The sequence below is a fragment of the Dendropsophus ebraccatus genome, chromosome 14 (genome assembly GCF_027789765.1).
Source record: "Dendropsophus ebraccatus isolate aDenEbr1 chromosome 14, aDenEbr1.pat, whole genome shotgun sequence".
Taxonomy (NCBI): Eukaryota; Metazoa; Chordata; class Amphibia; order Anura; family Hylidae; genus Dendropsophus; species Dendropsophus ebraccatus.
In genome coordinates, this window is record NC_091467.1 from 22,231,421 (window position 1) to 22,258,794 (window position 27,374).

The window sequence follows — 27,374 nt, forward strand, 5'->3', positions numbered from 1 at the left end:
CGTCCAGTCTCTGGGTCCATTTACACAGAAATATTATCTGACAGATTATCTGCCAAAGATTTGAAGCCAAAGCCAGAAACAGACTATAAACAGAGATCAGGTCATAAAGGAAAGCCTGAGATTTTTCCTCTTTTCAAATCCATTCCAGGCTTTGGCTTCAAATCTTTGGCAGATAATCTGTCAGATAATCTTTCTGTGTAAATGGGCCCTTAGAGTATTGGACTGAGATCTGGAGAAACCATTGTGATCTTTGTCCACTGCCATAAAGGGGGGCACACAGTCTATACAACGTATACATAGGTGGTGGGGGTCACAGGAACATCCACATGATGTTTCCCAGCACAACATTGCTCATCTTCTTCCCATAGTGCATCCTAGTGTCTCTTCCCCATATAAGAAAAACAAAGCCATCTCCAACCAGTTTGTAGCCACTAGAGATGGTCAGGAAGCCAAAAACAGCACAGTTGTCTGCCTTATGCAATTTACTTAAAAGAGGTATTCCCAGCTCATTAAAGGGTTACTCCAGCAAAAAAATCTTTCAAATCAACTGGTGTAAGAAAATGACAGAGATTTGTAGTGTACTACCATTAAAAAATCTCCAGTCTTACAGTACTTATCAGCTACTGCATGTCCTGCAGAAAGTGGTGTATTCTTTCCAGTCTGACACAGTGCTCTCTGCTGCCACCTCTGTCCATGTCAGGAACTGTCCAGATCACTAGCAAATTCCCATAAAAAACCTCTCCTGTTCTCCAGACTGGAGAGAATACACCACTTCCTGCAGGACGTACAGCAGCCGATTAGTACTGGGAGACTTGAGATTTTTAAATAGAAGTAAATTACAAATCTCTGGCACCAGTTGATCTGAAAGAAAAAAAACTTGGGTGAACTACCCCTTTAAATAGTAGTATTTTATATGTAAAATTTATATAAATATTATATATATTTGATCATAGCAACATGTAATGGTGCGTTTACACAGAAAGATTTATCTGACAGATCTTTGAAGCCAAAGCCTGGAGCAGACCATAAACCGGGAACAGGGTTTTTTTTAAATCCATTCCTGGCTTTGGCTTCAAAAATCTGTCAGATAAATCCCTATGTGTAAACGCTCCCTTAGAATTAGCGCTCGGTGAGGGTTTAATGATAACAGGCTGATATCCACATTAAAATGATAATAAAAGTAAGCAACACAATCAGCCATAACAGTACATACGCAAAAAAACTGTTTGTATATCTTTATTTATATAGACAGGTAGAGACACCCCACAATCCCGAAATCCCACCCACAACAGGGACACAAAATGCTTTGAGGAAGGGGGAGGTCATATGAAAATTGGGGGTTGGCAGACTCCCCATTGTGCCATATAATTGTGGTGACCAAATGCAACTGAGGGCACTTTGAAAATGTACATTCAATAGCGCAATAAGGATAGTGGCGCCCCCTAGAGTGCGCTTCATACATGAATAACGAGCATTAAGCAACAATTCTGCTCTGTCCTGTACTTCAAAGTCCACTGCAAAGTTAAATAATTTATTGAACACCCTGTAGAAAGGAGTCTTATGGGCAGCCAGCCCCAGCGATGACCCGTCCAGGCCTACTCCCTTCATTCTGAATACAAACATGTAAGAACACTGGCGATTCTAAACCAAACGGTGTGGATCGGGCTGCGCTACAGTCCAACAAAAACATCTCAGCTCTTCCCAACCGTTTATAAATTATAATAAGAAAACATTACAAAAAGATTTTAGGTGTAGGGAGGGATTAAATTACTCTTGTCCATAGAAAATAAAAAAGTTCTTTTTTTTCATATATACATATGTATAAAAGACTCTGGACAATTAAAATTCTCAAGTGAGGGGGGGTCCAGGAACTCCATTGAGCGTCACCTTACGCCCTCGGCTGGCAGAGTGCCCGTTATGGATGGTGGATGCTGGGGCGAGTTCAGTGCTGGGATTGGGAGAGCCTTGACAAGGAGTGGCAGGGCTGGGGAGGGAGGAGGAGGTAGAGGGGATTGGCGCTGGGCTGCTGGCCTTGTCACTGGTGGATTCCCCTTCTGACGTCGTCCCGCGGTTGGCTTCTTGTAGGCTCCTCGGACGAGTGAATCGAATTCGCTTGCAGGTTGGTTGGACCCGATACTTTAGAGGTAGTGGACCAGTCTAAAAAAGGGATATTTACGGGGATCAGTAAGAGGTATGGTACTTCCCAAATTACAATAATAATAATAATAGATGACTGCTATCCCTCCCATACACATGGATGCTCGGCTAAGCGTGCATAAAGCCACTGCCAGACACCTGTGGTGGCAACTTATCTCCCTAAAAATAAAAGCTCAACCAGCATCTTCTATCTGGGCAGTTTAGGGAGGTCACCATACACATTAAATGGTAGATCCCTCGAATTAGAGGGGATTGACCAAGTTTCAGGTACTGAGCATGGTCTGCTAAAACCTATCCAGTTAACCGCAAGCTCTTCCAGTTTCCAGGATGAGCATGCATCTCAGGAAGGAAAGGATAGACACCATAATAAGATGAATATCAAAGGGCTGGTCTACAGAAGTAATACATGCTACACAAAACAGCACTTACCCGTCCCCAGGGGTATATGTAAGCAATGTCCATTAGTGTATAGTAGTCCTTCAGCAGCTCTTCTTCATACAGAATCTCCACCTACAACCAAGAATTTAAAGTGTCACTGCCGTTTTGTTTTTTTTTTGTTTTTTTGCAGAAATCAATAGTAAAGGCGAAATTAACAAAACTTTGTAATTGGGTTTATTAGGCAAATATGCCATTATCTGCATTCAAAAAGACTTTCCCCAGACCCCCCCCCCCCCCCCGCCTCTCTCATTCACTGCTCATTATCAGGAAATCTCGACTCTTTTACATCAGTCGGACCCTGTCTTTTCTATAGAGGGGGGAGGGGGGAGATTAGTCGGCAGCAGAGAGCAGAGAACAAAGGATTACACAGTGGGGAGCTGTGTGAATCTGGTATTCAGAGGTCAGAGGAGATAGCCCTGTGATGTAGCTGTAAATTAACTCTTTGTTGTCCTGTTTTGTTGCCTACAACCCCTCCCCTCCCCCTCCCCTCTCCATAGACGATGGAGGGGGGGAGAGCTTCAAACTGTTTTTTCATTATAAAAATGCATTTTTCGGCTAAAAAAACTAAATTACAACGTTTCTTAAAATCGCCTGTACACTTTAAGGAGAAAATTAGAGATGAGCAAATCTCATGCATGCTCTGCTTCGTCTGAACCCAAGTGTGCGGCATTTGACTATCGGTGGCTGAAGAAGTTAGATGCAGCCCTAAGGCTGCCTGGAAAACATGGAAACAGCCATAGGCCTTTATCCATGTTTTCCAGGACTCTCTAGGGCTGCATCCAACTTCCTCCACCACCGATAGTCAATTGCTGCACACTTAGGTTCAGACGTAGCAGAGCATGCATGAGATTCACTCCTCTCTAATTCTCTCCTTAAAGTGTCACTGTCGTTCGCCCATCTCTAGAGAGAATTCAACCAACAAATACAATCCATCCTGATATCATTTATTGTGTTAGACATAACCAGATCACTAAGATTCTTTGGGGCCACCACAAAAATAATGATCCATATGTTTTTTTTCACAGCCAGTACTGGATCCCAATACAGGTGATAAGGAACTGAAATAATAGGTGTATATACACTCACCGGCCACTTTATTAGGTACACCATGCTAGTAACGGGTTGGACCCCCTTTTGCCTTCAGAACTGCCTCAATTCTTCGTGGCATAGATTCAACAAGGTGCTGGAAACATTCCTCAGAGATTTTGGTCCATATTGACATGATGGCATCACACAGTTGCCGCAGGTTTGTCGGCTGCACATCCATGATGCGAATCTCCCGTTCTACCACATCCCAAAGATGCTCTATTGGATTGAGATCTGGTGACTGTGGAGGCCATTTGAGTACAGTGAACTCATTGTCATGTTCAAGAAACCAGTCTGAGATGATTCTAGCTTTATGACATGGCGCATTATCCTGCTGAAAGTAGCCATCAGATGTTGGGTACATTGTGGTCATAAAGGGATGGACATGGTCAGCAACAATACTCAGGTAGGCTGTGGCATTGCAATGATGCTCAGTTGGTACCAAGGGGCCCAAAGAGTGCCAAGAAAATATTCCCCACACCATGACACCACCACCACCAGCCTGAACCGTTGATACAAGGCAGGATGGATCCATGCTTTCATGTTGTTGACGCCAAATTCTGACCCTACCATCCGAATTGCGCAGCAGAAATCGAGACTCATCAGACCAGGCAACGTTTTTCCAATCTTCTACTGTCCAATTTCGATGAGCTTGTGCAAATTGTAGCCTCAGTTTCCTGTTCTTAGCTGAAAGGAGTGGCACCCGGTGTGGTCTTCTGCTGCTGTAGCCCATCTGCCTCAAAGTTGGAGGTACTGTGCGTTCAGAGATGCTCTTCTGCCTACCTTGGTTGTAACGGTTGGCTATTTGAGTCACTGTTGCCTTTCTATCAGCATGAACCAGTCTGCCCATTCTCCTCTGACCTCTGGCATCAACAAGGCATTTCCGCCCCCAGAACTGCCGCTCACTGGATGTTTTTTCTTTTTCGGACCATTCTCTGTAAACCCTAGAGATGGTTGTGCGTGAAAATCCCAGTAGATCAGCAGTTTCTGAAATACTCAGACCAGCCCTTCTGGCACCAACAACCATGCCACGTTCAAAGGCACTCAAATCACCTTTCTTCCCCATACTGATGCTCGGTTTGAACTGCAGGAGATTGTCTTGACCATGTCTACATGCCTAAATGCACTGAGTTGCCGCCATGTGATTGGCTGATTAGAAATTAAGTGGTAACGTGCAGTTGGACAGGTGTACCTAATAAAGTGGCCGGTAAGTGTATAGCCAAGTGCACAATCCCTTTATTGTGGCCATAGGGGTTGCCGTATCATCTTAACAATATGTTTCATCACAGTCCCTTTTTGTCTCCTACCTTGTACTTGCTCGGAACATCCATCTTGTTTCGTAAGAATTTGGCGAGGTGAGTAATGGTCATGGCTGCAGGACAGCGCAGGAAACGGAGACTGTTCCTCTGTCGGGACACAGATAGAAAGTCAGCCATGTAAACTATTCACTAAAATAACACAGAATGTTCGTAGAGACCACAGACCTCATACAACAGGCGAGGACATCTATATGCCCGCCTTGCTGCTTACCTTCTCCAGGTCTTCACTGTCTGCCAAGTCTCGGGTCTCATCCCTGGCGGAATTAGAAATTGTAGTAACGGAATATTAGAAGACCAGTAGCAGATTGCATGCGCATTTTTGCGTCCGTATTACGAGGGCCCCGAAATGAGGGCAGACCTAGGACTTGTATACGTAATATGGATGTAAAAATGTGCACGCAAATGCGATCCTGTGAAACCGACCTTAGGCACAGCATCCCCTCCCCCCCGTCCACTCTTATACCTTGCATCGTCCGAGAACTGGATTGATAGACTGATACTCTCCTCCTCATGTACCACCAATTCCCCCGTCTCACTGATTTTGTCCCCCTGCTCGGAGCTGGAGCCGCTGTTAGCTGTAAAACATCCGCACACAACAGACTGATCAATAAGGAAGTCGTGTTCTTACATTATATATTCACTATATTCAATACTGTGTTCCTATACAACCTGCAGTACACAGATCTTTGTATATCTGTATATAATACTATGCTCTACACCAGGCATATGGCTTGCATTCACCTACCTAACAAATATACCGTCAAATCCTACAAAGGTCCAGGGTAAACTGGTAAAACTCACCTTCTTTACGGGCGTATGTGGCGTAGAATTCCCTGCGCCGCTTCATCTCATCTGTGGGGAAGACAATGAATGACTTTCAGATATATGGCCGCAGCACATACAGTATCTACAGCAGGGGTAGGGAACCTTAGCTCTCCAGCTGTTGCAAAACTACAACTCCCATCATGCCTGGACAGCCAAAGCTTTAGCTTTGGCTGTCCAGGCATGATGGGAGTTGTAGTTTTGCAACAGCTGGAGAGCCAAGGTTCCCTACCCCTGATCTACAGTCCATTATACGAGTATGGTTGCAGTTCTCTACATCTGAATGGGACTTCTGCAAACCTTGGACATCGGACATTTCTGTAACAATCTGCAATGTGTGAACGTACCCTCAGTCAGCCCTTATACTGCAGTACCATCATGCCAGGTAGAATCTTTGTGCTTTTTGCCAAAAAAAAAAATGGGAGCAGATCCCATAGGATCTTTTCCTGTGAGCTTTGCCTATGTCTCTGTGATTGGAGAAAAATAAATGAATCCTACACTACACAATGTAGTCCTGTATTCCTCGCTATTGAATTTATTCTGTACGTACACCTAGTCAACTCTATAAGTGTCTATAGCAGGGGTAGGAAACCTTGGCTCCCCAGCTATTGCAAAACTACAACTCCCATCATGCATGAACAGCCAAAGCTTTGGCTGACCAGGCATGATGGGAGTTGTAGTTTTGCAACAACTAAAGGGCCGAAGGTTCCCTACCCCTGGTCTATTGTCCTGATGAATAGGATGGTTCAATTCCTGTTTCCCCTAGGATAATAATGAGATATCACATACACTATGCTCAACTTTCTGTGCTTGTTATTAGAAGCTTTAAATGGGCCCTTTATGTGACAGAGAGATGTGATAGATCAGTCAGGGTCTGGGCGTTAAGGGAGAAGTCCATGCTAAGAGGGTTCTTTCTCCAGTCAAGACAGGCTCTTAATGTAAGTGTATGGGATTTTCCTGTGTCGCACACAAGATAGTGGGGATCGAAGCATTTAGCCACACACTTCTTCCCACTTGTGTCTGGGCGTTCATAGCCTGACCAATGAAAATGTTTGACATATAAATACAAGTATATATTTGAGCTTTCGAAATGCACCTTAAAGGGGAACTATCAGATTTGATGAATCTAGCCTGCTGATAGTCCCCTATTGCACATGGGATGCTGAGGGTGAAGGTATTCCTCTTACCTTCATCCTCGTCACCGTTCCAGTGCAATTTTTAACTGAAATTCCGTGTCTGGTAATACCATTTGGAGCACTGCCTCACCCCCAGAGCGTCAATCTGCCCCCAGCTGGCCCACTCCACCGATAATCATTACAAGGGACAAGCCGGTCCAGGGCAGATCACTGCTCCGGGGGATTAACACCGCACTCTGTCTTGCAGCAAGGGATGGGCTCCAAAGATTTACTATAGAGTAAGTTTCCTGTAGCGGGCTGAGTAGAGAAGCATTCAGCCTTGTTCTTCTCCCAGCTCTAGCTAGTGATCAGTGGGGGGCTAAACTGTGACCTATCAAAATTTTTCACATGTTTGTGACATGTCAAAAGTAACAGTCATGCTTTCATTTCTTGCTATAAAGCAGGGGTAGGGACCCTTGGCTCTCCAGCTGTTGCAAAACTACAACTCCCATCATGCCTGGACAGCCAAAGCTTTAGCTTTATGTAAAAAAAAAAGCCTGTGGAGCCTCATTTAAGAGTCTCAAAACACAAGACTAGCCAGATGTCCCTCTGGGAAGGGCCCAGAAAAGTGTTATCTTCGGCTGGTCTCCCTGAGATCAGCAATCTGTTTCTCTTATGGCTCTACTAGGCATTACTCCCCCCTAGCCAGAATTCTGCTCCACACTGATGAGGGGCAACACCCCGAAACAGCTGTCTGTGGATGGATACCTGGTCTTGGTTTTTCCCTTGTCATTACATTGACTTACAGGGTCACTTAATATGGTGGTTTCCTTACAGGAGACCCCCCTTGGCTGGGTCCTTCCCGGAGGGATATCTGGCTAGTCCTGTGTTTCAAGACTCTTAAATAAGACTCCAAGGGTTCTTTTTTTTGCATATTCATGTTTCCCAGGGAGCAATGCACCTAGGATTTCACTGCACTGAGCACTTTAGCTATCAACCGTCAGTGTTATCTTTGGCTGGTCTCCCTGAGATCAGCGATCTGTTTCTCTTACAGCTTTAGCTTTGGCTGTGCAGGCATGATGGGAGTTGTAGTTTTGCAGCTGGACAGCTGAGGTTCCCTACCCCTGCTATAAAGTGATGCCGTATCACTAGTCTATGCCATTGGTTTATAATCAGTGCAACCCCTCAGCAATCCTAAGAAAAAAAGGTCAGCAGAGATGAAACACTGGCCACCGCAATGCATGGGAACTGCAGCACTTTTATATTTAAATGAATGTGGCTACACTGTAGTTCCACACAGAGGAAAAAAAAAGGTCAAGGGTCTGCAGCGCTCCTATCATAGGATCAGTGGGGGATCCCATTGGACCCTCACTGATCATAAAGTGATGGCATATTTCAATATATGAGATTGGATTAACCTTTAAACATAATTGGTTGTCTTTATTCTCCAAGCTCTATTCTGCTACTGACCAACAAGGGGCACCCAGAGCTCCAGGGGGTCTGACATTACTCATATGCACTTCCCTCTGTTACTTCTCCTCACACCTACACTGATAAACTTCCCTATTACAAAGCAGAAATCAATAAGAAATAGATCAATACAGATCATATTCCTGATTTCAAGAAATTGTAGACTGGACCAGTCTTCAGGGACTAAGGCACACTTAATATGATAATAAGGTGTATATGTCAAAAATTATTCTCCTCTAAGGTTTTAAAGGTCTTTCTCATGGTGGCTGAAGCTTATAAGACACAGATCCACTCTCAGTGTGTATAGCTGGATCCCCACGTTATCCCTCATTTCCATATGCTTCTAGGAAGTTGCATGTAAAATGCAAAGCAATGAAATAGGAGAAACTCAATAAAACCAACCTTACAACACCTGCTGCCGATACCCTGAAAGAATGGGGATGCTTAGTTTGGCAAGCAGCCATTGTCAGGCTGAAATTTAAGAACAGGAAAAAAGGCAACAGTCTTAATAAAATATTCTATTGCTATTGTTTACACCAGTAATGAGGAACCTGTGGCCTTCTGGCTGTTGTAATAGTGTGATTCCCATTAAGCCTGGACAGCCAAAGCTTTAGCTTTGAAAATCATCAGACCATGGGCGTTTTCAAGCTGTCACTGTCAGTCCAACAAGCTGTCCACCCGCGCTTACATGCATGCACGCTTAATTCAGCTGAGCGTGCAAATGGGGAACCTCCACTAGCCACCTCTGGGGCCAGCTTCTCTTCTTCTGACTGCAGGGACTTTGATACCGATCATGAGAACCGAAGTCATATCAGTTACCACAAAAAAAGACGTGGATTATTTCTAGAGATGAGCAAACCTTGAGCACACTCGCTTTTGTCCGAACCCGAGCTGAAGAAGTTGGATAGAGGCCTATGGCTGTATTCATGGTTTCCAGGCCTTAGGGCTGCATCCAACTTCTTCAGCCGCCGGTAATCAAATGCCACTTGCTTGGATTCGGACGAGGTTCACCCGTCCCTAGTTATTTCATAGGTTCTAGGAGGGGCAAGACCAAACTCATGCACCGTGTGCTCTCACCTCTGAAGAGTCCTGGTACAAGCTTATATACAATGTCTTGTAATGTTTTATCCGACCTAAAGAAGAAAAGGAACATAAAGTGAAGACATACTTACACAACATATATGACGTCACCACCCAGCTTTCTTAAACTGCTGAGTGGCAATCTGATTAGCTCTATCTAATACCACATGACAATCGAGCATCTTGGAAAAGGAAGACTAACCCTGCAGGAGCTGTAATGGTAGCCGTATTAGTGGTCATACATCTTTCCAAGAAACATATTATAGATTATTATTATTATATTAAAACAGACATGTGGATGCAACCAGCTGGATCCTCCGCATCCGCAACCCCATTTGGTGCCCTACAGACTAGGATTTGGGAAAGGCCCAAAATCTCTTAAAAGAGAAGTCCGGCGAAAATGTTCATTGAAGTATTGTATTGCCCCCCAAAAGTTATACAAATCATCAATATACACTTGCTACACGAAATGCTTGTAAAGTGCTTTTTTCCCTGCACTTACTACTGCATCAAGCCTTCACTTCCTGGATAACATGGTGATGTCACGACCCGACTCCCAGAGCTGTGCGGGCTGTGGCTGCTGGAGAGGATGATGGCAGAGGGATGCTCAGTGTCCCTCCAGTGCCCTGTGTCCCTCAGTGTCCCCCTGCCATCATCCTCTCCAGCAGCCACAGCCCGCACAGTTCTGGCAGTCGGGTCGTGACATCACCATTTTATATAGGAAGTGAAGCCTTGATGCAGTAGTAAGTGCAGGGAAAAAAAGCACTTTATAAGCATTTCCCGTAATAAGTGTATATTGGGGATTTGTATAACTTTTGGGGGGCAATACAATACTTTAATAAAAATTTTCGCTGGACTTCTAAGCCCTATTAAACCTGCTGATGCATTACTTCAGGGTGTGTTCACACAGTCAGGTTTTTTTTACTGCAATTCTTAAAGCAAAAGCTGGGAACAGATTATAAATCGAGAACAGGTTATAAAGTAAAGACTGAGACTTCTCCTCTTTTCACATCCAGTCCTGGCTTTGTTTTCATTAGTTCCAACTGAAAACCTCATAAAATCGGTGCTCATAAAAACAGCCTATTAGAAAACTGGAAAGAAGCCACAGGGAAGAGCGCTTAATCACTGGTGTGGCCTCCCACTTCTATCATTCCTTGTCTCTTTTAGGTATATCCTAACATCAGGTATATATACCAGCCAGTTCACACTATGTACCCACTCCGGACAAAGCCGCAGTGTAGCTGCGATACACATGGGTTTACTTCTAACTCGGCTGCTACCTGGGGACTTGGCATCTAAGGTCGTATTTGCTACTTATATATATCATCTCTATCTTTATATGATCTTGTTTGCACTATGTATTATATATTGTTGACTTAATTTAGTGCCTCTCCCCCACTCTAGTGTCATACAGTTACATGGGGTAGCAGTGCGGCACATCCTTTATTCCGGGATGTTGCTGTATTTAGGTTTTAAGTGTTTTAATGTACATAGCCAAAATAATAAAGCTATTTTACATACATTTAGGTGTGCACTGTGTATTACTATACACCATTTTTCCTCTGTCTTCTTTGGTTGTTCATGTCATTTATTACAGGGTACTCAGTAGCACCCACTTCTCTATTTGTGTCATTTGTGGTGCTCACCCTTGCACTACTTTATCTATTAGGGTAGGTGCACACTACGGAATTCGGACTGTAACCTGCCGTGGATTCCGCTGCTTGCTCCTGCACGCATCTCCGCCTGTGCCATAGACTCCATTCTATGAACAGGTGGATTCCACCGAAGTTGGATGCAGCCCTAGGGAGTCCTCCTTTGTCACCTCCAACCCACCTAACTTATGGTGCATTTACACAGGCAGATTTATCTGACAGATTTTGGAAGCCAAAACCAGAAACAGACTATAAATAGGGAGCAGGTCATAAAGGAAAGACTGAGATTTGTCCTCTTTTCAAATCCATTACTGGCTATGGCTTCCAAAACTGTCAGATAAATCAGCCTGTGTAAACGCACCATTAACCTAACAAGTTTAGGGGGTGTTTTGGAGGTGGCAGAGTCTCTTTAGCACAATGGCTTTATAAAGAAGCCATGACAGCTACATGTGATCCTGGCTGATCCTGATGGGTTTGTATTTCTGATAGCAAAAACAGGGCCATGAAAAGTAGTGGACACCAATAATACCTACATAGGATTCACTGTAAGATTCCTATATCTCTCCAGCAGTATGAAGCATGGCAGTGTGATGTCAGCAATGCTCACCTAATACTAAGAAGCGGGCGTCCTTTGTGCACCTGAGAGTCACACATGGGGCAGAATTTGTGGGCCTCTAAGTAGCGCAGGATGCAAGTCTTGCAGACTGTGGAAAGAAAAGCAGGTATTAGTGTTGTGTGCTGTTGCAGTATACAGTATACACTGCTGGCACGATACAGCAAACTGCTATAATGTTTTTTTTGAATATTTAACAATAACTGTGACATCCCGCTATGCGCCACACATGCCCATCAAACCCATACAGAATAGTTTCATACTAGTACAAAGGTTTTATTCATGGCCGCTGTGCCCAGAGTTCAATGTTACTGAACAATGTCCACTCACAGGAATGCAGACACTCCACAATGGTGGCGGCGTCGATGAAGTACCCTCCACACAGGGCGCACATGAGGTGCGGGTTGAGCTCCGTCATTTTGATCCGCATGGTCCGATGCATTGTGCAGCAGGGGGGAGGGGATGTGGGGAGGGGGACTCTGCAGATGAAAGAGAATACACACTTTAGTTAACGCATGTAAATCTACACCGCAAGCGGCAACAAATGGGTTAACAATGGCAAGTATTGAACGAACAAGCAACATCGTCTATAGAATCAAGTCTGTACACAGCTTTAGCTGGCTGTGGCTTAGTGGCCTCTCGGAAATGACTAGAAATGCTGCCCCCTGGAGGTTGTAGGTTAATTGCAGGCAAATGTATTGAAGAAGAGGAGACGTGAGCCAGGTATGATTTCTTGCCTTCATCATCACATGAAGATCTATGCAGGTATGGTGGGCTCTTATACGTCTGGGATTATCACATGGGCTTCAATGTATTAAAAAGAGATAGAGGGTCTTTCCATGATATCATAGAAATGGGCATGATCTGACCCCCGTGATGTTGGCAGCAGCTAGATGGCATTCAGGTAGGGTACCCAGCTATAGACCAGCTTCATATCTACCTATGTCTGCCCAGCTCTACACCAGCCAATCACCAGCCTTTACATTGTCACACCCAGCTTTTAGGAACTTTCCCTGGCAACAGTGCAAGGCAAAGAACCAATCCCTCCAAGAAGAGAATAAACCAGCTTATAAAAGGGGTCTGCTCCCCTCCGTACCCCCAACCCCACCCCCCTGCATTCAGACAGATGCAATCCCATTACAGTACTTCGCAGTGGCTGATAACAGAGAACAATAGATTACATTCAATGTTACATGCAACGAGTAAAACAAAAAGATTTGTGTATTTCATAACGGATATTAGACTGGGTGCAGTGCCCCTTTAAGGAATGAGGAAATGTACGCTGTGAATTCTGGATGAAATCCATGCAGCGACAGATAAAAGCTGAAGCGCGGTTCACACCGGTGTCATTACTTTACAATAGAAGCCATGATGAAGTGCCGGATTCATTGTGCGATGGATATTGGCTCTATTGTTTTGATGGCAAGCGTACTGCTGCATGCTGTGCTATTCTCCTACTTCAATGTGAACAGAGCCCGAACCCAGTAGCAGACTGCGAATGCTCTCCTGTATCTAAGCCGAAGGAATAACACGCCGTGCAGGAGTTAGTGGTCGACGCCACAATTGGGTTAGTGGTATAATGTGGGCAGCTCTCCCGGGAACCCTAAAGAAACAGAACGCTCCAGCGACTAGTGGTAATAAGAGGGTGAGGTTACTGATCTTACCGCTGACCTGTGTGCAGCTCCGCTCCTTACTACACTGCAAGACGCCAGCCACTTACAATGAATTGTCACCCAGCTTTCTACTGACCCTGAACGACACTGGTTATGTAGAATAACACCCCCTACATTCTGCATCTGTGTAGTTCTAGAATAATATTCATGAATCAGGCATCTCAGGATGAACAAGCCTTTCCATATAGGCGCTGAGCTACTTGGGGGACACAAGAAAACACCTTAAAGTGCAAACTATAATGTCAATCGAAGATATAGTTACCCACAGGGCCTTTTTTCCCACTATGGACAATCCCTATTTGTTGGAAAAGACCCTTAGCAATAAACTAATCACAAAGTTGCCCCCCTGTCATCTGTATGGAAGTCTGTCAGTAAGTGTTCATTTACACAGAAAGATTATCTGACGGATTATCTGCCAAAGATTTGAAGCCAAAGCCAGGAACAGACTATAAACAGAGATTAGGTCATAAAGTAAAGCCTGAGATTTTTCTTCTTTTCAAATCCATTCCTGGCTTTGGCTTCAAATCTTTGGCAGATAATCTTTAAATGTGTAAATAAGTGTTCATTTTCCCTGCAGCACCCCCACAGGAGAAACAAAGCATTACGCTGTCTCTATGACAGTCAGTGAATTGTCAGTGCAATGCAGGACAGGGCAGGTCCTCCAGAGTGGGAGACGCTCTTTGCAACCGCTTTCTACTTTGGATAAGAAATGAGGATCCTGATCAGCGATTTACTAACTCAGATCCTCTGCTTTCAAGGGCATTCCCCTGGTATTTTTTCTTTTTGGGAATCTGCCATCAATATCGGATCAGTGAGGGTCTGATCAGTTGATCGAAGGGGCCACTGCACTCATGAGGATGCCACTTTCTACCTGACACTACACTGGGTAGCTATGAATGAAGTGAATAGGAGGGATATTCGATACCAGTTACAGCTGCCGCCTAGTGTACAACACTGTGCCTGGTAGGGAGTAAAGAGGCCACAGCCTTCACAGTCAGCCAATGCTGGAGGTGGCAGCCCCCACCGATTAGATATTGATGGCCTATACTATAATGCTGGGAGTATGACCCCCCCACCACCACCACCACTAAATGGACATAGATTGGATATGCTTCAAGGCCAGGAGTTGGACACCCTGACCAAATAATCATAGCCTGTCCTTCAATACCCCCATGATCAGATATTGATGGCCTATTCTTTGGTGCCAGGAGTTAGATCCCCTCTGATCAGACATGGATAGGCCATCAATAAAAAAAAACTAAAATAAAACAGGAGAACCTCTTTAAGTCACCATGGTCAACAGGGAACCTATAGCAGAACTACCAATGAGTCCCAGATTAAAGGACATTTACTGGATTCTGCAAGAAAATAGGAGTGTTTAAATTCACCCTTCAGCTGGAATTTCATAAGGTTGTCAAAATTTCTTTGTATGGCTACCAGTATATCCCAGTTCACACTGGCTTTGTCACCCAGCTTTCCTACAGTCCTGATCAGGCGGAGTGTCAGGGTGCTTGTCGCCCAGCTTTCCTAGAGTCCTAATCAGGCGGAGTGTCAGGGTGCTTGTCACCCAGCTTTCCTACAGTCCTGATCAGGCGGAGTGTCAGGGTGCTTGTCGCCCAGCTTTCCTAGAGTCCTGATCAGGCAGAGTGTTAGGTGCTTGTCGCCCAGCTTTCCTAGAGTCCTGATTAGGCGGAGTGTCAGGGTGCTTGTCGCCCAGCTTTCCTAGAGTCCTGATCAGGCAGAGTGTTAGGTGCTTGTCGCCCAGCTTTCCTAGAGTCCTGATCAGGCGGAGTGTCAGGGTGCTTGTCGCCCAGCTTTCCTAGAGTCCTGATCAAGCGGAGTGTCAGGGTGCTTGTCGCCCAGCTTTCCTAGAGTCCTGATCAGGCAGAGTGTTAGGTGCTTGTCCCCCAGCTTTCCCATAACACACATAACTAGAGATGAGCGAACCTCGAGCACGCTCAAGTCCATCCGGACCCGAGCATTCGGCATAGTGGGGGCTGCTGAAGTTGTATAAAGCTCTAAGGTTGTCTGGAAAACATTAATACATAGATATGTTTTCCACATAGCCTTAGGGCTTTATCCAAGTTCAGCAGCCCCCGCTATGCTGAAAGTTCGGGTTCGGATGGACTCAAGCGTGCTCAAAGTTCGCTCATCTCTACACATAACGTATGCAGAATAGGTGACGGAAGACGATGAAGCAAGCAAAGACCTATAACTTGACATATGGTAGTAATCCCCAACCTGTGGCTCTCCGGCTGTTGCAAAACTACAACTCCCATCATGCGAATCACTAATACAGGGGCCCCTTTAGGTTTCCTTAGCATTTACATAAGAAGATCACAGCTTTCTACAAGCTCAGCCCCAGATGCGAATGTGCAAAAACTCTGCTCAAAACCTCGCTCCATAATAGAAAAAGTCCTTGAGTCGTCCTCTTCTGTCAGGCTCCATTCCATCGCTTCTTCATACTATCTGCTTCCGGGAAAGCTGGGTGCTAACACATCTGCCAGCTTTCCTATAGTCCTTAAAATTTATCTGCAAGCATGGCTGCACAGCTAGGTGGATGAGGCCGTTCAGAGGTCTGGAAAAGCTGGGGACCAACGTTATAAAGTATTTATCACTGTGCACCGCTATGCAACACCTGGTGCAGTACTGATCGCAGTGTGACCTCCATGTCTTGGGGGGGGGGGGGGGGTCATGCTTTCATGTGCGGTGTAAATAGTAAGTTACTGTCCTGGTGTCATCTAATGGATGTATTGATTACAGTGTTGCCGCCATAGCTGGGGGACACATGAGGGTGCACACTGACGTGCAGTGTAAATAGTGACTTATTCTCCTCCCCCACCAGTACCCGGCGTCATCCGATAGATCTATTGATCAGTGATCATCAACCACCATGGCTGAAGGGGGGGCAGTCGGACACATTATCGTCACCATTAGCTATTACGTCTCAATTAGACAAGTCATAAAAACCTATCTTATAAATGACCGCCTGTCCATATATACGTCCCCCTATAAAGATAGCAGGGACCCCCAAAACACCAGGGGAGCAGGCTGATCTGAAGGCGGCCGTGTATGTAATGTATTAATATCTCACACTATACACCGGACCCCGCATCTGTCATGTAGGCATCAAAAGTTTTCCACCTTGACCAGGACGTCTCCGCCATGACTTCTGCACCACAATAACATACGGTAGCGGATGGCTATGGCGCCCCAGGGTTGCAGCACTATATAAAGGGGATGGGATGGAGACATGAACATACACAGGGAGATGAAAGCAGCCAGAACCCAGGCTGAGGGATGGCAGCACGTGATACTCCTCATACTAACATATGGTGCACCCCAGGAACATGCACCCCAACCCCAGCAGACCCCCCACAAACAGCACATCCTCCTGGGCCCGCCCCTAGTGCCCTTACCTGATGATGCTGCTGCTCTCTCTGTGGTCCGCCTGTCTCCAAGATTATTTCTCCAAATGGCTCTCTCCCCTCCCCCTCCCTCTCCCTCCAGCCCCGTCTAGAGCTCCCCTCCTCCTCCTCTCTGTCTCCCCCTCCCTTTGTCTCTGTCTCCTCTTCCTCTCCTCTTCTTCCCCTTCTTCTTCTCTCCTCTACCTTCTTTTTTTCCCCTTCTCTCTCAAAATGGCTTTTTTTCTTTCTTTTTTCTTTTTTTTTTGCAGACAAGGACAGGCCCCACCCCCTTCGGGTCATGTGACCTCCACCTCCTCCCCGGGGATTTGAGCGAAGGGGGAGGAGAAGGAATAGAAAACAGGAGATGGGATGTGTGCTGAGGAGGACAAAGAGCTAGACGCTGCCAGACTGTGTGTGTGTATAGGCTCCGAGCAGTGCCCCTCTATTAGGCTGCCAGACTGTGTGTGTGTATAGGCTCCGAGCAGTGCCCCTCTATCAGACCACCCTGGGCACTGCCTGCAACCACTAGGTGTACTCAGATGGGGTGCAGACCACCCTGGGCACTGCATGCCACCATTAGGTGTACTCAGATGGGGTGCAGACCACCCTGGGCACTGCCTGCAACCACTAGGTGTACTCAGATGGGGTGCAGACCACCCTGGGCACTGCATGCCACCATTAGGTGTACTCAGATGGGGTGCAGACCACCCTGGGCACTGCATGCCACCACTAGGTGTACTCAGATGGGGTGCAGACCACCCTGGGCACTGCATGCCACCACTAGGTGTACTCAGATGGGGTGCAGACCACCCTGGGCACTGCATGCCACCATTAGGTGTACTCAGATGGGGTGCAGACCACCCTGGGCACTGCATGCCACCACTAGGTGTACTCAGATGGGGTGCAGACCACCCTGGGCACTGCCTGCAACCACTAGGTGTACTCAGATGGGGTGCAGACCACCCTGGCCACTGCCTGCAACCACTAGGTGTACTCAGATGGGGTGCAGACCACCCTGGGCACTGCCTGCAACCACTAGGTGTACTCAGATGGGGTGCAGACCACCCTGGGCACTGCATGCCACCACTAGGTGTACTCAGATGGGGTGCAGACCACCCTGGGCACTGCCTGCAACCACTAGGTGTACTCAGATGGGGTGCAGACCACCCTGGGCACTGCATGGAACCACTAGGTGTACTCAGATGGGGTGCAGACCACCCTGGGCACTGCATGCAACCACTAGGTGTACTCAGATGGGGTGCAGTGCCCCTCTATTAGGCTGTGCAGACCACCCTGGGCACTGCATGCAACCACTAGGTGTACTCAGATGGGGTGCAGTGCCCCTCTATTAGGCTGTGCAGACCACTCAGGGCACTGCATGCAACCACTAGGTGTACTTAGATGGGGTGCAGACCACCCTGGGCACTGCATGCAACCACTAGGTGTACTCAGATGGGGTGCAGACCACCCAGGGCACTGCATGCAACCACTAGGTGTACTCAGATGGGGTGCAGTGCCCATTACCACTTAAAGGGGAAAAACATAGTCTGTTCCAACAAGAGCGCCACACCTGTCCCCAGGTTGTAAGTTGTATTGCAGCACAGCCCTATCCTGTTGATCTGCATGTGACCTACACAGAACGATTATCATTTCAATTTTCGCAATAACGATCACATTTGAGCAATAATCGTTCCGTGTAAACACGGCGAACGATCAAGCGACGAGCGAGAAATCGTTCATTTTCATCTTTCAACATGTTCTCAAATCGTTGTTCGCTAAAAATTCGCAGATCGCTTTGTGTAAACAGTCTTTCACTGATTCACCCTATGTGAGAGATGGGCATAAGCGATCTTAAAAACGCAATAACGATTTATTTTTTTTACAAATTTTCTAACGATTTATTCGTCTAAACGCTGATCGTTATAAAAACCAAATCGATGCTTCATAATCGTTAAACGATCGATTGGGTGAATTATCGCTTTGTATAAACACAGCATAGCTCAGCCCCATTCATCTAATTGGAGATGAGATGCAGTAGCACACATACACCTGTTTACAAGTGTGGCACTGTTTTGGAATAAGTCTTGTTCACATTATATCAGCTCTACACACCTGTCCGACTAGTTGTGACTGGTATTGCTGCTCCATTGGAGTTGAGCTGCATTACCACACATAGCCTATTTACAGGTGGGGCACTGTTTTTGGAAGAAAGAAGCCATGTTAAAAGAGGTATTCCAGGAAGAATTTACTTTTCCCCTATCCACAGGATAGGGGAAAAGTAGGAGATGGCGGGGGTCCAACCCCTGGCGATCTGTGTATCTGTGTTATGAATAGAGCTGCGGGTATGGTGCATGACCTGTGGCTCTATTCATTCCTATGGAGCCAAGGGAAAGAGTTAAGTACATCGCTCTTCCAGCATGCTCTGCTCTTTCCGTCCCTCCATAGGAATGAATAGAGCCGCGGGTCACGCACCTACCCGCAGCTCTATTTATAACTGAGCCGGCGGGGCCCAATACAGAGATCACCGTGGTCTACAGAGGTTGGGCCCCCTGGGAACTTTTCCTGGAATACCCCTTTAAGGTCTTCCTCATATCAGAGCCACCCCAGTCTGCATTGAAACTGAGCTACAATACTACACATAACCTGTGGACAAGTGTGGCGCTGTTTTAAAAGGAAGCAGCCAAGTCTTGTTCACATGTACATTTTGTCCGTTCTTCTAGACATATTCAGCTACAGAGGACGTGAACGTAGCCTAATCCCCATAGTGACACCCATCACCCAAAGGCTAGGTTCACACTAGGTAAAAATAACGGACGTTATTATAAAAGACATCCATCATTTTTACATAGTGTGCACCTAGCCATAGACTGCATTTAAGGTTAGGTTCACACTACTAAAGGAAAGAAAAACCTACCTTGCATTTTTTATAATGAAGGCAATGGAAGGCTGATTATGCTGCATGGCGTACCGTACTGCACAGTAAAATTCCTTTTAGCTTATGTTTATAATGTACACGCTTTTATCCTCTTCAAGGGACTAAAGTGTATATGTTTAACATAAAGAAAAGCACAGTGGGACCCTGGTCTAAATGGATGCTAAAAACAGATCCCACCGGTTGTATGCCAAGCATGAAGCACGAAACACAGTGTGAACCCAGCCCAAGGTCTCATTCACATCAGCGTCACACGTCATTGGGGCTGAGCTGTAATACCATATGTGACCTGTACATATGTGTGGCACTGTCTATAGAAGACAACAGCCAGGAAATGTTTACATCATGTTTATGGCCTGTGCGTGTAATCACTGTGATGCACAGCAGATAGGGACATCCATCACTTTTATACTATTAGGGCATTTAACCTCTTAAGGACCCATGACGTACCGGTACGTCCGCCCTTTAAACGGGCGCCGCGGCCGGCCGGGTCCCGATCGGGGGAGATAGCCTGCTATAATACATAGCAGGCCATCTCTCCCTGTCGGCATGGAGGGTTGTTAACCCCCCCCATGCCGACGATCGCCGCTATTGGCTGATAAGCCCATAGCGGCGATCGGAACCTTTCCGGGCCATCGGTGGCCCGATGACCCGGAAAAAAATGGCGGTCGGTGCTGTCCGAGGACGGCACCGACCGCCATTACTGTAAAAAGTAATGGTGGTCACGGTACCACCGTCCCGATCGCCGTGAACGGCCGGCCGGCTGGCCGTTCACGGCGATCAAAGTCCCCACAAGTAATAAATACCTGCTCCGGACCCCTCAGCTAGGTAGCTGAGGGGTCCAGAGCAGGTATTTGTACATTACTCACCTGTCCAGGGGTCCTGATCGGCGTCTTCCGGGTTCCCGGCGTCCTCTTCATCTTGTCGGGACTTCGGCTTCTTCCGTGAGTCCCGATCGGCTTTTTCCGGCTCCAGCGTCGTCTTTTTTCGTATTTTTCCGGCTCCAGCGTCGTCTATTTTCGGATCTTGCGCTCTGCTGCCCCCTAGCGGCTGATAAGTGTAATACACGTATCAGCCACTACAGGGATGTTCAGAATGTAGTAAAAAAAAAAATTTTTTTCCCAATTTTTTTTTTTTCTATTTTCCGCACCCTATCGCCGCTGAGTGTTGATCAGCATCGCACGAAAGTGCGCTGCTAATCAGCAACTCCTCCTTTTTGGCGTAGGGTGTTTTTTTTTCTATATTCTACTGCCACGGTCTGCTGATAAGTGCCGAACATAAGTGCGGCATTTATCAGCAACACCATTTTTGGCGTAGTTTTTTTTTGTATACTTACTGTAAAAAACACGTAAAAAAACACTACATTACACCACACTACATTGAATAAAGTTTTACACTACACCACTACATACCCTATATACCAATCCCCATATAAAGATGGCCCCCAGGGTGTTTTCGGTATCGGACGCATACGTTATTATTGCCTCCGACACCGAAACAGCCAGTGAGGATGAATGGGGGGTCCTTTGTTCCTCCATTCATCCTCATCCTCCTCATCATCCAGTGACGTGTCTGGGGGTAGCGTAGCGTACGCTGCCCCCCAGACACGTCTTTTCTGCCAGTACCGTCCCAATAAGAGATCACGGTATGGTGTGAAATTCTACAAACTCTGTGAGAGTACCTCAGGGTACACTTACAGATCCAGGGTACGTGCACACTGCGGAATGGCAAAGGATAACCCTTCGTGCATTCCGCAGCTGGCACCCGCCGGCGGACTGATGCAGGGGCGCGTCTCCGCCCGTGTCATAGACTCCATGTTATGCACGGGCGGATTCCATCATACGTCATTCCATCAACACGTTGGACGCAGAGCGGAATCCGCCCGTGCATAGAATGGAGTCTACGACACGGACGGAGACGTGCGCCTGCATCAGTCCGCCGGCGGGTGCCAACTGCGGAATGCACAAAGGGTTATCCTTCGCGATTCCACAGTGTGCACGTACCCTTAGAGTGTATGAAGGAAGGGACACTCGAATCCAGCCCCCAGATGCCCCCCCCCCCCCCCCCCATCCTCGGAGTTAGTGGGGACATCGTCCGGGAACTGATCTTCCCACTGCTGGATAAAGGTCACCACCTGTACGGGATAACTTTTATACCAGCACCCCCCCCCTCTTCCGGTCCCTCGCTGCCTGAGCTACTGTAGCTTGCGGCACAATCCGAAAATATCAGAAGCAGTAATAGAGCCCTAATATTTAGCAGCCATGGAGCGGCCCCAGCGCTTCTGGATATGAAGGACCCCGTATCGCACCAGGACAACATTTTCCAGGTGACGTCCCCCACACTGGAGAAAGGGAGACCCCAGAAGAAGTGTAGAGTGTGGGGTAACAGGGGGATCAGGAAGGACACCATTTTCCAGTGTGACACCTGTCCTGATCCCCCCGGCCTCTGCATACTGGATCGTTCCAAGGTGCACCACACGTCATTGGGGTTCTACATTATCTAAATTCTGTCCCTTATTCCTATTTCAGGGGTCACGTTGATCCAGGGATTATTGTGATCGCCATTATGGAGTCGGGAAGGAATTTTTCCCCTGTGATGAGGCTACTGTCGTCTGCCTCACGAGGGGTTTTTGCCTTCCTCTGGATCAACACAGGTTGAATTTGATGGACACCTGTCATTTTCAACCTTATAAACTAATAATTGGCCTAATACCCCCAAATAAATTAGAATTGTCCCTTTTCCACAGCTAAGTAGGTATGGCCGCCATTCCCATTAGAGGATGCCATGATGCAATTACAAAACCTCTGTGCGGCCAGGACAGTAGAAACCCCCCACAAGTGACCCCATTCTGGAAACTACACCCCATAAGGAATCTAACAAGTGGGGCAGCGGGTATATGGCCCCCTGGTGACGGCCACATTTGGGACGTGAAAATGAAAAAAAATGGTATTTTTTATTTTCACGGCAGATGTTCTACACATGTGCCCATCACTAGTCGGGTCCATATGCTCACTGCACCCCTTGTTAGATTCCTTATGGGGTGTAGTTTCCAGAATTGGGTCCCTTGTGGGGGGTTTCTACTGTTCTGGCAGCACAGGAGCTTTGTAATTGCGACATGGCCTCCATCCCCCATTCCAGCCTCTAAATGGCGCTCTGTCCTTTTGGTGACTTGCCCTGTGCCCATATGGCAAATTATGTCCACATGTGGGGTATTTTCGTACTCAGGGGAAACTACCCTACACGTTTTGTGTTCATTTTCTTTTTTAACCCCTTGTGGAAATGGAAAAAAATCAAGGCTAGACCAACATTTAGTGTAATTTTTTTTAAATTTTTACTCTAAATCATTGATCTTGTCTTGATTTTTTCATTTTCACAAGGGGTTAAAAGATAAAAAAAAACACAATGTGTAGAGCAATTTCCCCTGAGTACGGAAATACCCCACATGTGGACATAAAGCGCCATGTGGGTGCAGGGTAAGCCTCCGAAGGGAAGGAGCGCCATTTCGTTTTTGAAGGCTGGATATGGATGGAATGGATTTCGAGGGGCCATGTTGCATTCAAAAGGCCTCTGTGTTGCCAAGACAGTTGAAACCCCCCACAAGTGACCCCATTATGGAAACTACACCCCTCAAGGAATGTAACAAGGGGTGTAGTGAGCATATGGACCCCACTGGTGACGGGCACAAATGTGGAACAATGTGGCGTGAAAATGAAATATTAAATTTTTTACACTATAATGTTGGTCTAGCCTTGAATTTATCATTTTCACAAGGGGTTAAAAGAGAAAAAAAAACACAAAATGTGTAGAGCAATTTCCCCCGAGTCCGTAAATACCCCACATGTGGACATAAAGCGCCATGTGGGTGCAGGGCAAGCCTCCAAAGGGAAGGAGCGCCATTTGGATTTTAGAGGTTGGATTTGGCTAGAATGGATGATGAACGCCATGTCGCATTTACAGAGCCCTCGTGCTGCCAAAACACTGGAAACCCCCCACAAGTGACCCCATTATGGAAACTGCACCCCTCAAGGAATCTAACAAGGGGTGCAGTGAGGATATGGACCCCTGGATGACGGGCACATTTGTGCCATGAAAGTGAAAAAATGAAAATTTTCACTTTCACGTCACATTTTTCCACATTTGTGCCCGTCACCAGTGGGGTCCATATGCTCACTGCACCCCTTGTTAGATTACACCCCTTGTGCGTTTACACAGAGAGATTTATTTGACAGATTTTTGAAGCCAAAGCCAGGAACAGACTCTGAACAGGGAACAGGTCATAAAGGAAAGACTGAGATTTCTCCTCTTTCCGAACCCATTCCTGGCTTTGGCTTCCAAAATCTGTCAGATAAATCTTTCTGTGTAAACGCACCATAACATATAGGTTTTTGTCTCCTTTTTATACATGATCCCATCTATAGGGGCCATGCCTGTAGCAGTTAGCTGAATATGTAATACTGTGCTTTCTTTTTTTATGGGAATATTGGGGTTAAGCTGTGGCCAGAATCCTCTGGTAGTAGCTTATTTCCCAGAGAACAAAAGGATAGAGCTTCTGAAATAACATTGGGGGAACGTTTTTAGGCCACCATGTATATAGGCTGTTGACTGTTCCTGGTAAAATTATCATGCATCAAATGTGTATCGTCATCTTATGTGCCTGTCACGGCACAGAGGTGGCAGCAGAGAGCACTGTGTCAGGCTGGAAAGAAAACATCACTTCCTGCAGGACATACAGCAGCTAATAAGTACTGGAAGACTGGAGATTTTTAAATAGAAGTAATTTATTAATCTACATAACTTTCTGACACCAGTTGATTTCTATAAGAAATAAGAGTACCCCTTTAATGTAACTCTATGACCTGGGTTCTCATGTACGCCAGGAGCTTTACCAGAGTGCATGCTAAAGGTAGATGAAAAACCTGATGTGAACAAGGCATAATATTGTATTACAGTGACTTAATTAATAGATTATGATTAGGATCAATAGGGGTTGACTTCTCAGATTCCCAGGACTGGTTCCAGCTTTTCCAGGCATCCAGAGCTGAGCAGCACAAAGTTCATAGCCAGCAGCTAGACATTGATCTGATTTTACATAGGCCATCAGTAAAAAAAAAAATGTTAAAGTCTAGGAATCCCTTTAAGAAATTACCCCAGAAAACAAGATTAAAAAGTGGGGTGTATCCATGTTTTCCAGACAGCCTAAGGGTCCTATTACACCAACAGATTTTTTTAAAGAAGCAATTGACAAAAAAATTTTATTGGCCCCTCTGGTAGGCGCTGGCGCATATACTCACCACAGCTGATTGGTGTCCTGCGGCACGGCTTCGTTCCGATCCCGCAGCGCCGTTCAAATGCGGTGTGCGCTCACTTCCGCCTCTGCTGTGACTCCTCTTCTCTATCCTGTGATTGAACACCGTAAGTCACGTGCTACCATAGAGAATGCATTGAAGTGTGTGAGTTCCGGCGTGTAATCACAGGACAGAAAAGAGGAGTCAAAGCAGGGGTGGACGTGAGCATGTGCCGGATTTGAACCGCGCCGTGGGACCGGATCGAAGCCAAGCCGCAGGACACCGATCAGCTGTGGTGAGTATATGTGCCAGTGCCTACCGGGAGGCCAATAATAATTTTTTGTGAACTGCTTCTTTAGGACAAAGCCAGGAATGCTTTTGAAAAGAGGAGAAATCTCAGTCTTTCCTTTATTACCTGTTCTCTGTTTATAGTCTGTTCCTGGCTTTGGCTTCAAAAATCTGTCAAATAATCTGTTGGTGTAATAGGGCCCTTACTCACGCGTCCTGTAAAGTCCTGTAATGCTCAAAGTTCCTTCAACTCTAGTAGTGACCACAACGTGAGGACGTAGCCTAGAGCAACTAGCAATGGTTTCCACACAAATCTCCACGCAGTTAATGCTGATGTGAACACACCCTAACAACTGGAGCAGATGAATACAGGAAGATGCTTCCCTAATATGTGCAGTGCGGTTTGTAATTGTCAGTGCATTCAGCCCACACCCACAGTTATTAGGGTAGATCAGCTTGTGGTGGATTATGTTTCGGTAGCCTCCATTAGGTGGAGTATATTCATTGTGATTCTTCACATAGCCTAATCTGAACCTGACCACGCCTGGGCTGATCATACACTTTGGTGCAAGTACAGTGACATATGATTCTTCCAATATGTCTACGATTTTTCCCATCATTGAAAGAAGTTAAAAGTAACAAACACTCACTGACCATAAACTAATAGTGATGCCTTCAAACAGAGTTCTTATAGAAAAGACCTTGGGTGCAAGAGTCTGAGTACCTTACGGGACAGGAACCTTCGGCCCTTCAGCTGTAGCAAAACTAATTTCCCATCATGCCTGGACAGCGGAAACAAAAGCAATGGATGGCCAGGCATGATGGGAGTTGTAGTTTGCTTGACACAAACAGGAGCAACATGGAGCGCATGGTGAAGCGATTTGAACTATAGCATAAAAGTTCATATATAACTTTAAAGCACCCATTGTTATAAAAATATTTTTTTTTCCAGAAACCCTGGTGATTTTTTATTTATTTATTTTTTCACATAAACTGGTGTCAGTAAGCGTCCATTTACACAGAAAAGATTATCTGACAGATTATCTGCCAAAGATTTGAAGCCAAAGCCAGGAATGGATTTGAAAAGAGAAAAAAATCTTAGGCTTTCCTTTATGACCTGATCTCTGTTTATAGTCTGTTCCTGGCTTTGGCTTTAAATCTTTGGCAGATAATCTTTCTGAGTAAATGGACCCTAATTATATAGATTTCTACTTCTATTTTTTTAAAAAATCTAGTTCTCAGCTGCTGTATGTCCTGCAGGAGGTGGTGTTTTCTTTCCAGTCTGATAGAGTGCTCTCTGCTGCCACCTCTGTCCATGTCAGAAACTGTCCAGAGCAGGAGAGGATTTCTATGGGGATCTTCTGCTGCTCTGGTCAGTTCCTGGCATGGACAGAGGTGGCAGCAAAGAGCACGGTTTCAGGCTTGAAAGAATACATCACTTTGCAGCACATACAGCAGCTGATAAGTACTGGAATGTTTGATTTAATAGAACTAAATTACAAATCTATATAACTTAACTCTAGTTCATGTAAAAAAAAAAAAAAAATTACTAGCATTCCCCTTTAAGTCTTAGAGGGTCTGAGATACAGGCAAGTGGTTATTATAAAAAAATTGGCTACAATACCATACCTTAACCAGCAGACCAAGACAATCCAAACATCTGTGAATTATATACTTCCAGTATTCAGGTCACATGTAGAAGAAGAAGTAGTGTGAGCCAAGCCAAAAGAAGCAAGCAACCAGAGCAAAGTCTCTAAACAATACAGAAAGGTTTGCCGGTGACACGACTAGAGAGAGCAGCATCCACACTATGCTCAGGATGGTAGAGTAAATATTAAGCAACTGACCCTCTAGGATGACTTCCAGAAGAGGCCGCTGACCCAGATAAACCAGTTTGCCTCCTTATTCATCGCTGCCTTGCAGTAATAAATACATGTCCATGAAGGATTTTACAATTATATAAGACGCATACTCATGGATCAGTCAGATGATCCATGTTATTTCAGCCACCGGGAGAGAACATTGTGCAACTGTATA

At 45.9% G+C, this 27,374-nt stretch overlaps 1 protein-coding gene across 2 annotated transcripts; it reads right to left on the reverse strand.

Moving 5' to 3' along the window:
- Positions 1-1,220: 1,220 nt before the first annotated feature.
- PCGF2 (polycomb group ring finger 2) lies at positions 1,221-27,126 on the reverse strand. 2 transcript variants are annotated; one of them, XM_069951552.1, is made up of 10 exons: positions 26,967-27,126; positions 12,083-12,231; positions 11,747-11,843; positions 9,485-9,540; positions 5,802-5,852; positions 5,464-5,575; positions 5,212-5,254; positions 4,989-5,087; positions 2,587-2,667; positions 1,221-2,157 (listed from the first exon to the last, which is right to left on the reverse strand). In XM_069951552.1, the coding sequence occupies exons 2-10, from the start codon at positions 12,192-12,194 to the stop codon at positions 1,849-1,851; spliced, it is 960 nt and encodes a 319-aa protein (XP_069807653.1). In that variant the 5' UTR covers positions 12,195-12,231; positions 26,967-27,126; the 3' UTR covers positions 1,221-1,848. The 2 variants fall into 2 exon arrangements, with proteins under 2 accessions (XP_069807653.1, XP_069807652.1); XM_069951551.1 differs by lacking the exon at positions 26,967-27,126 and adding an exon at positions 16,845-17,018.
- Between the last annotated feature and the right edge of the window lie 248 nt (positions 27,127-27,374).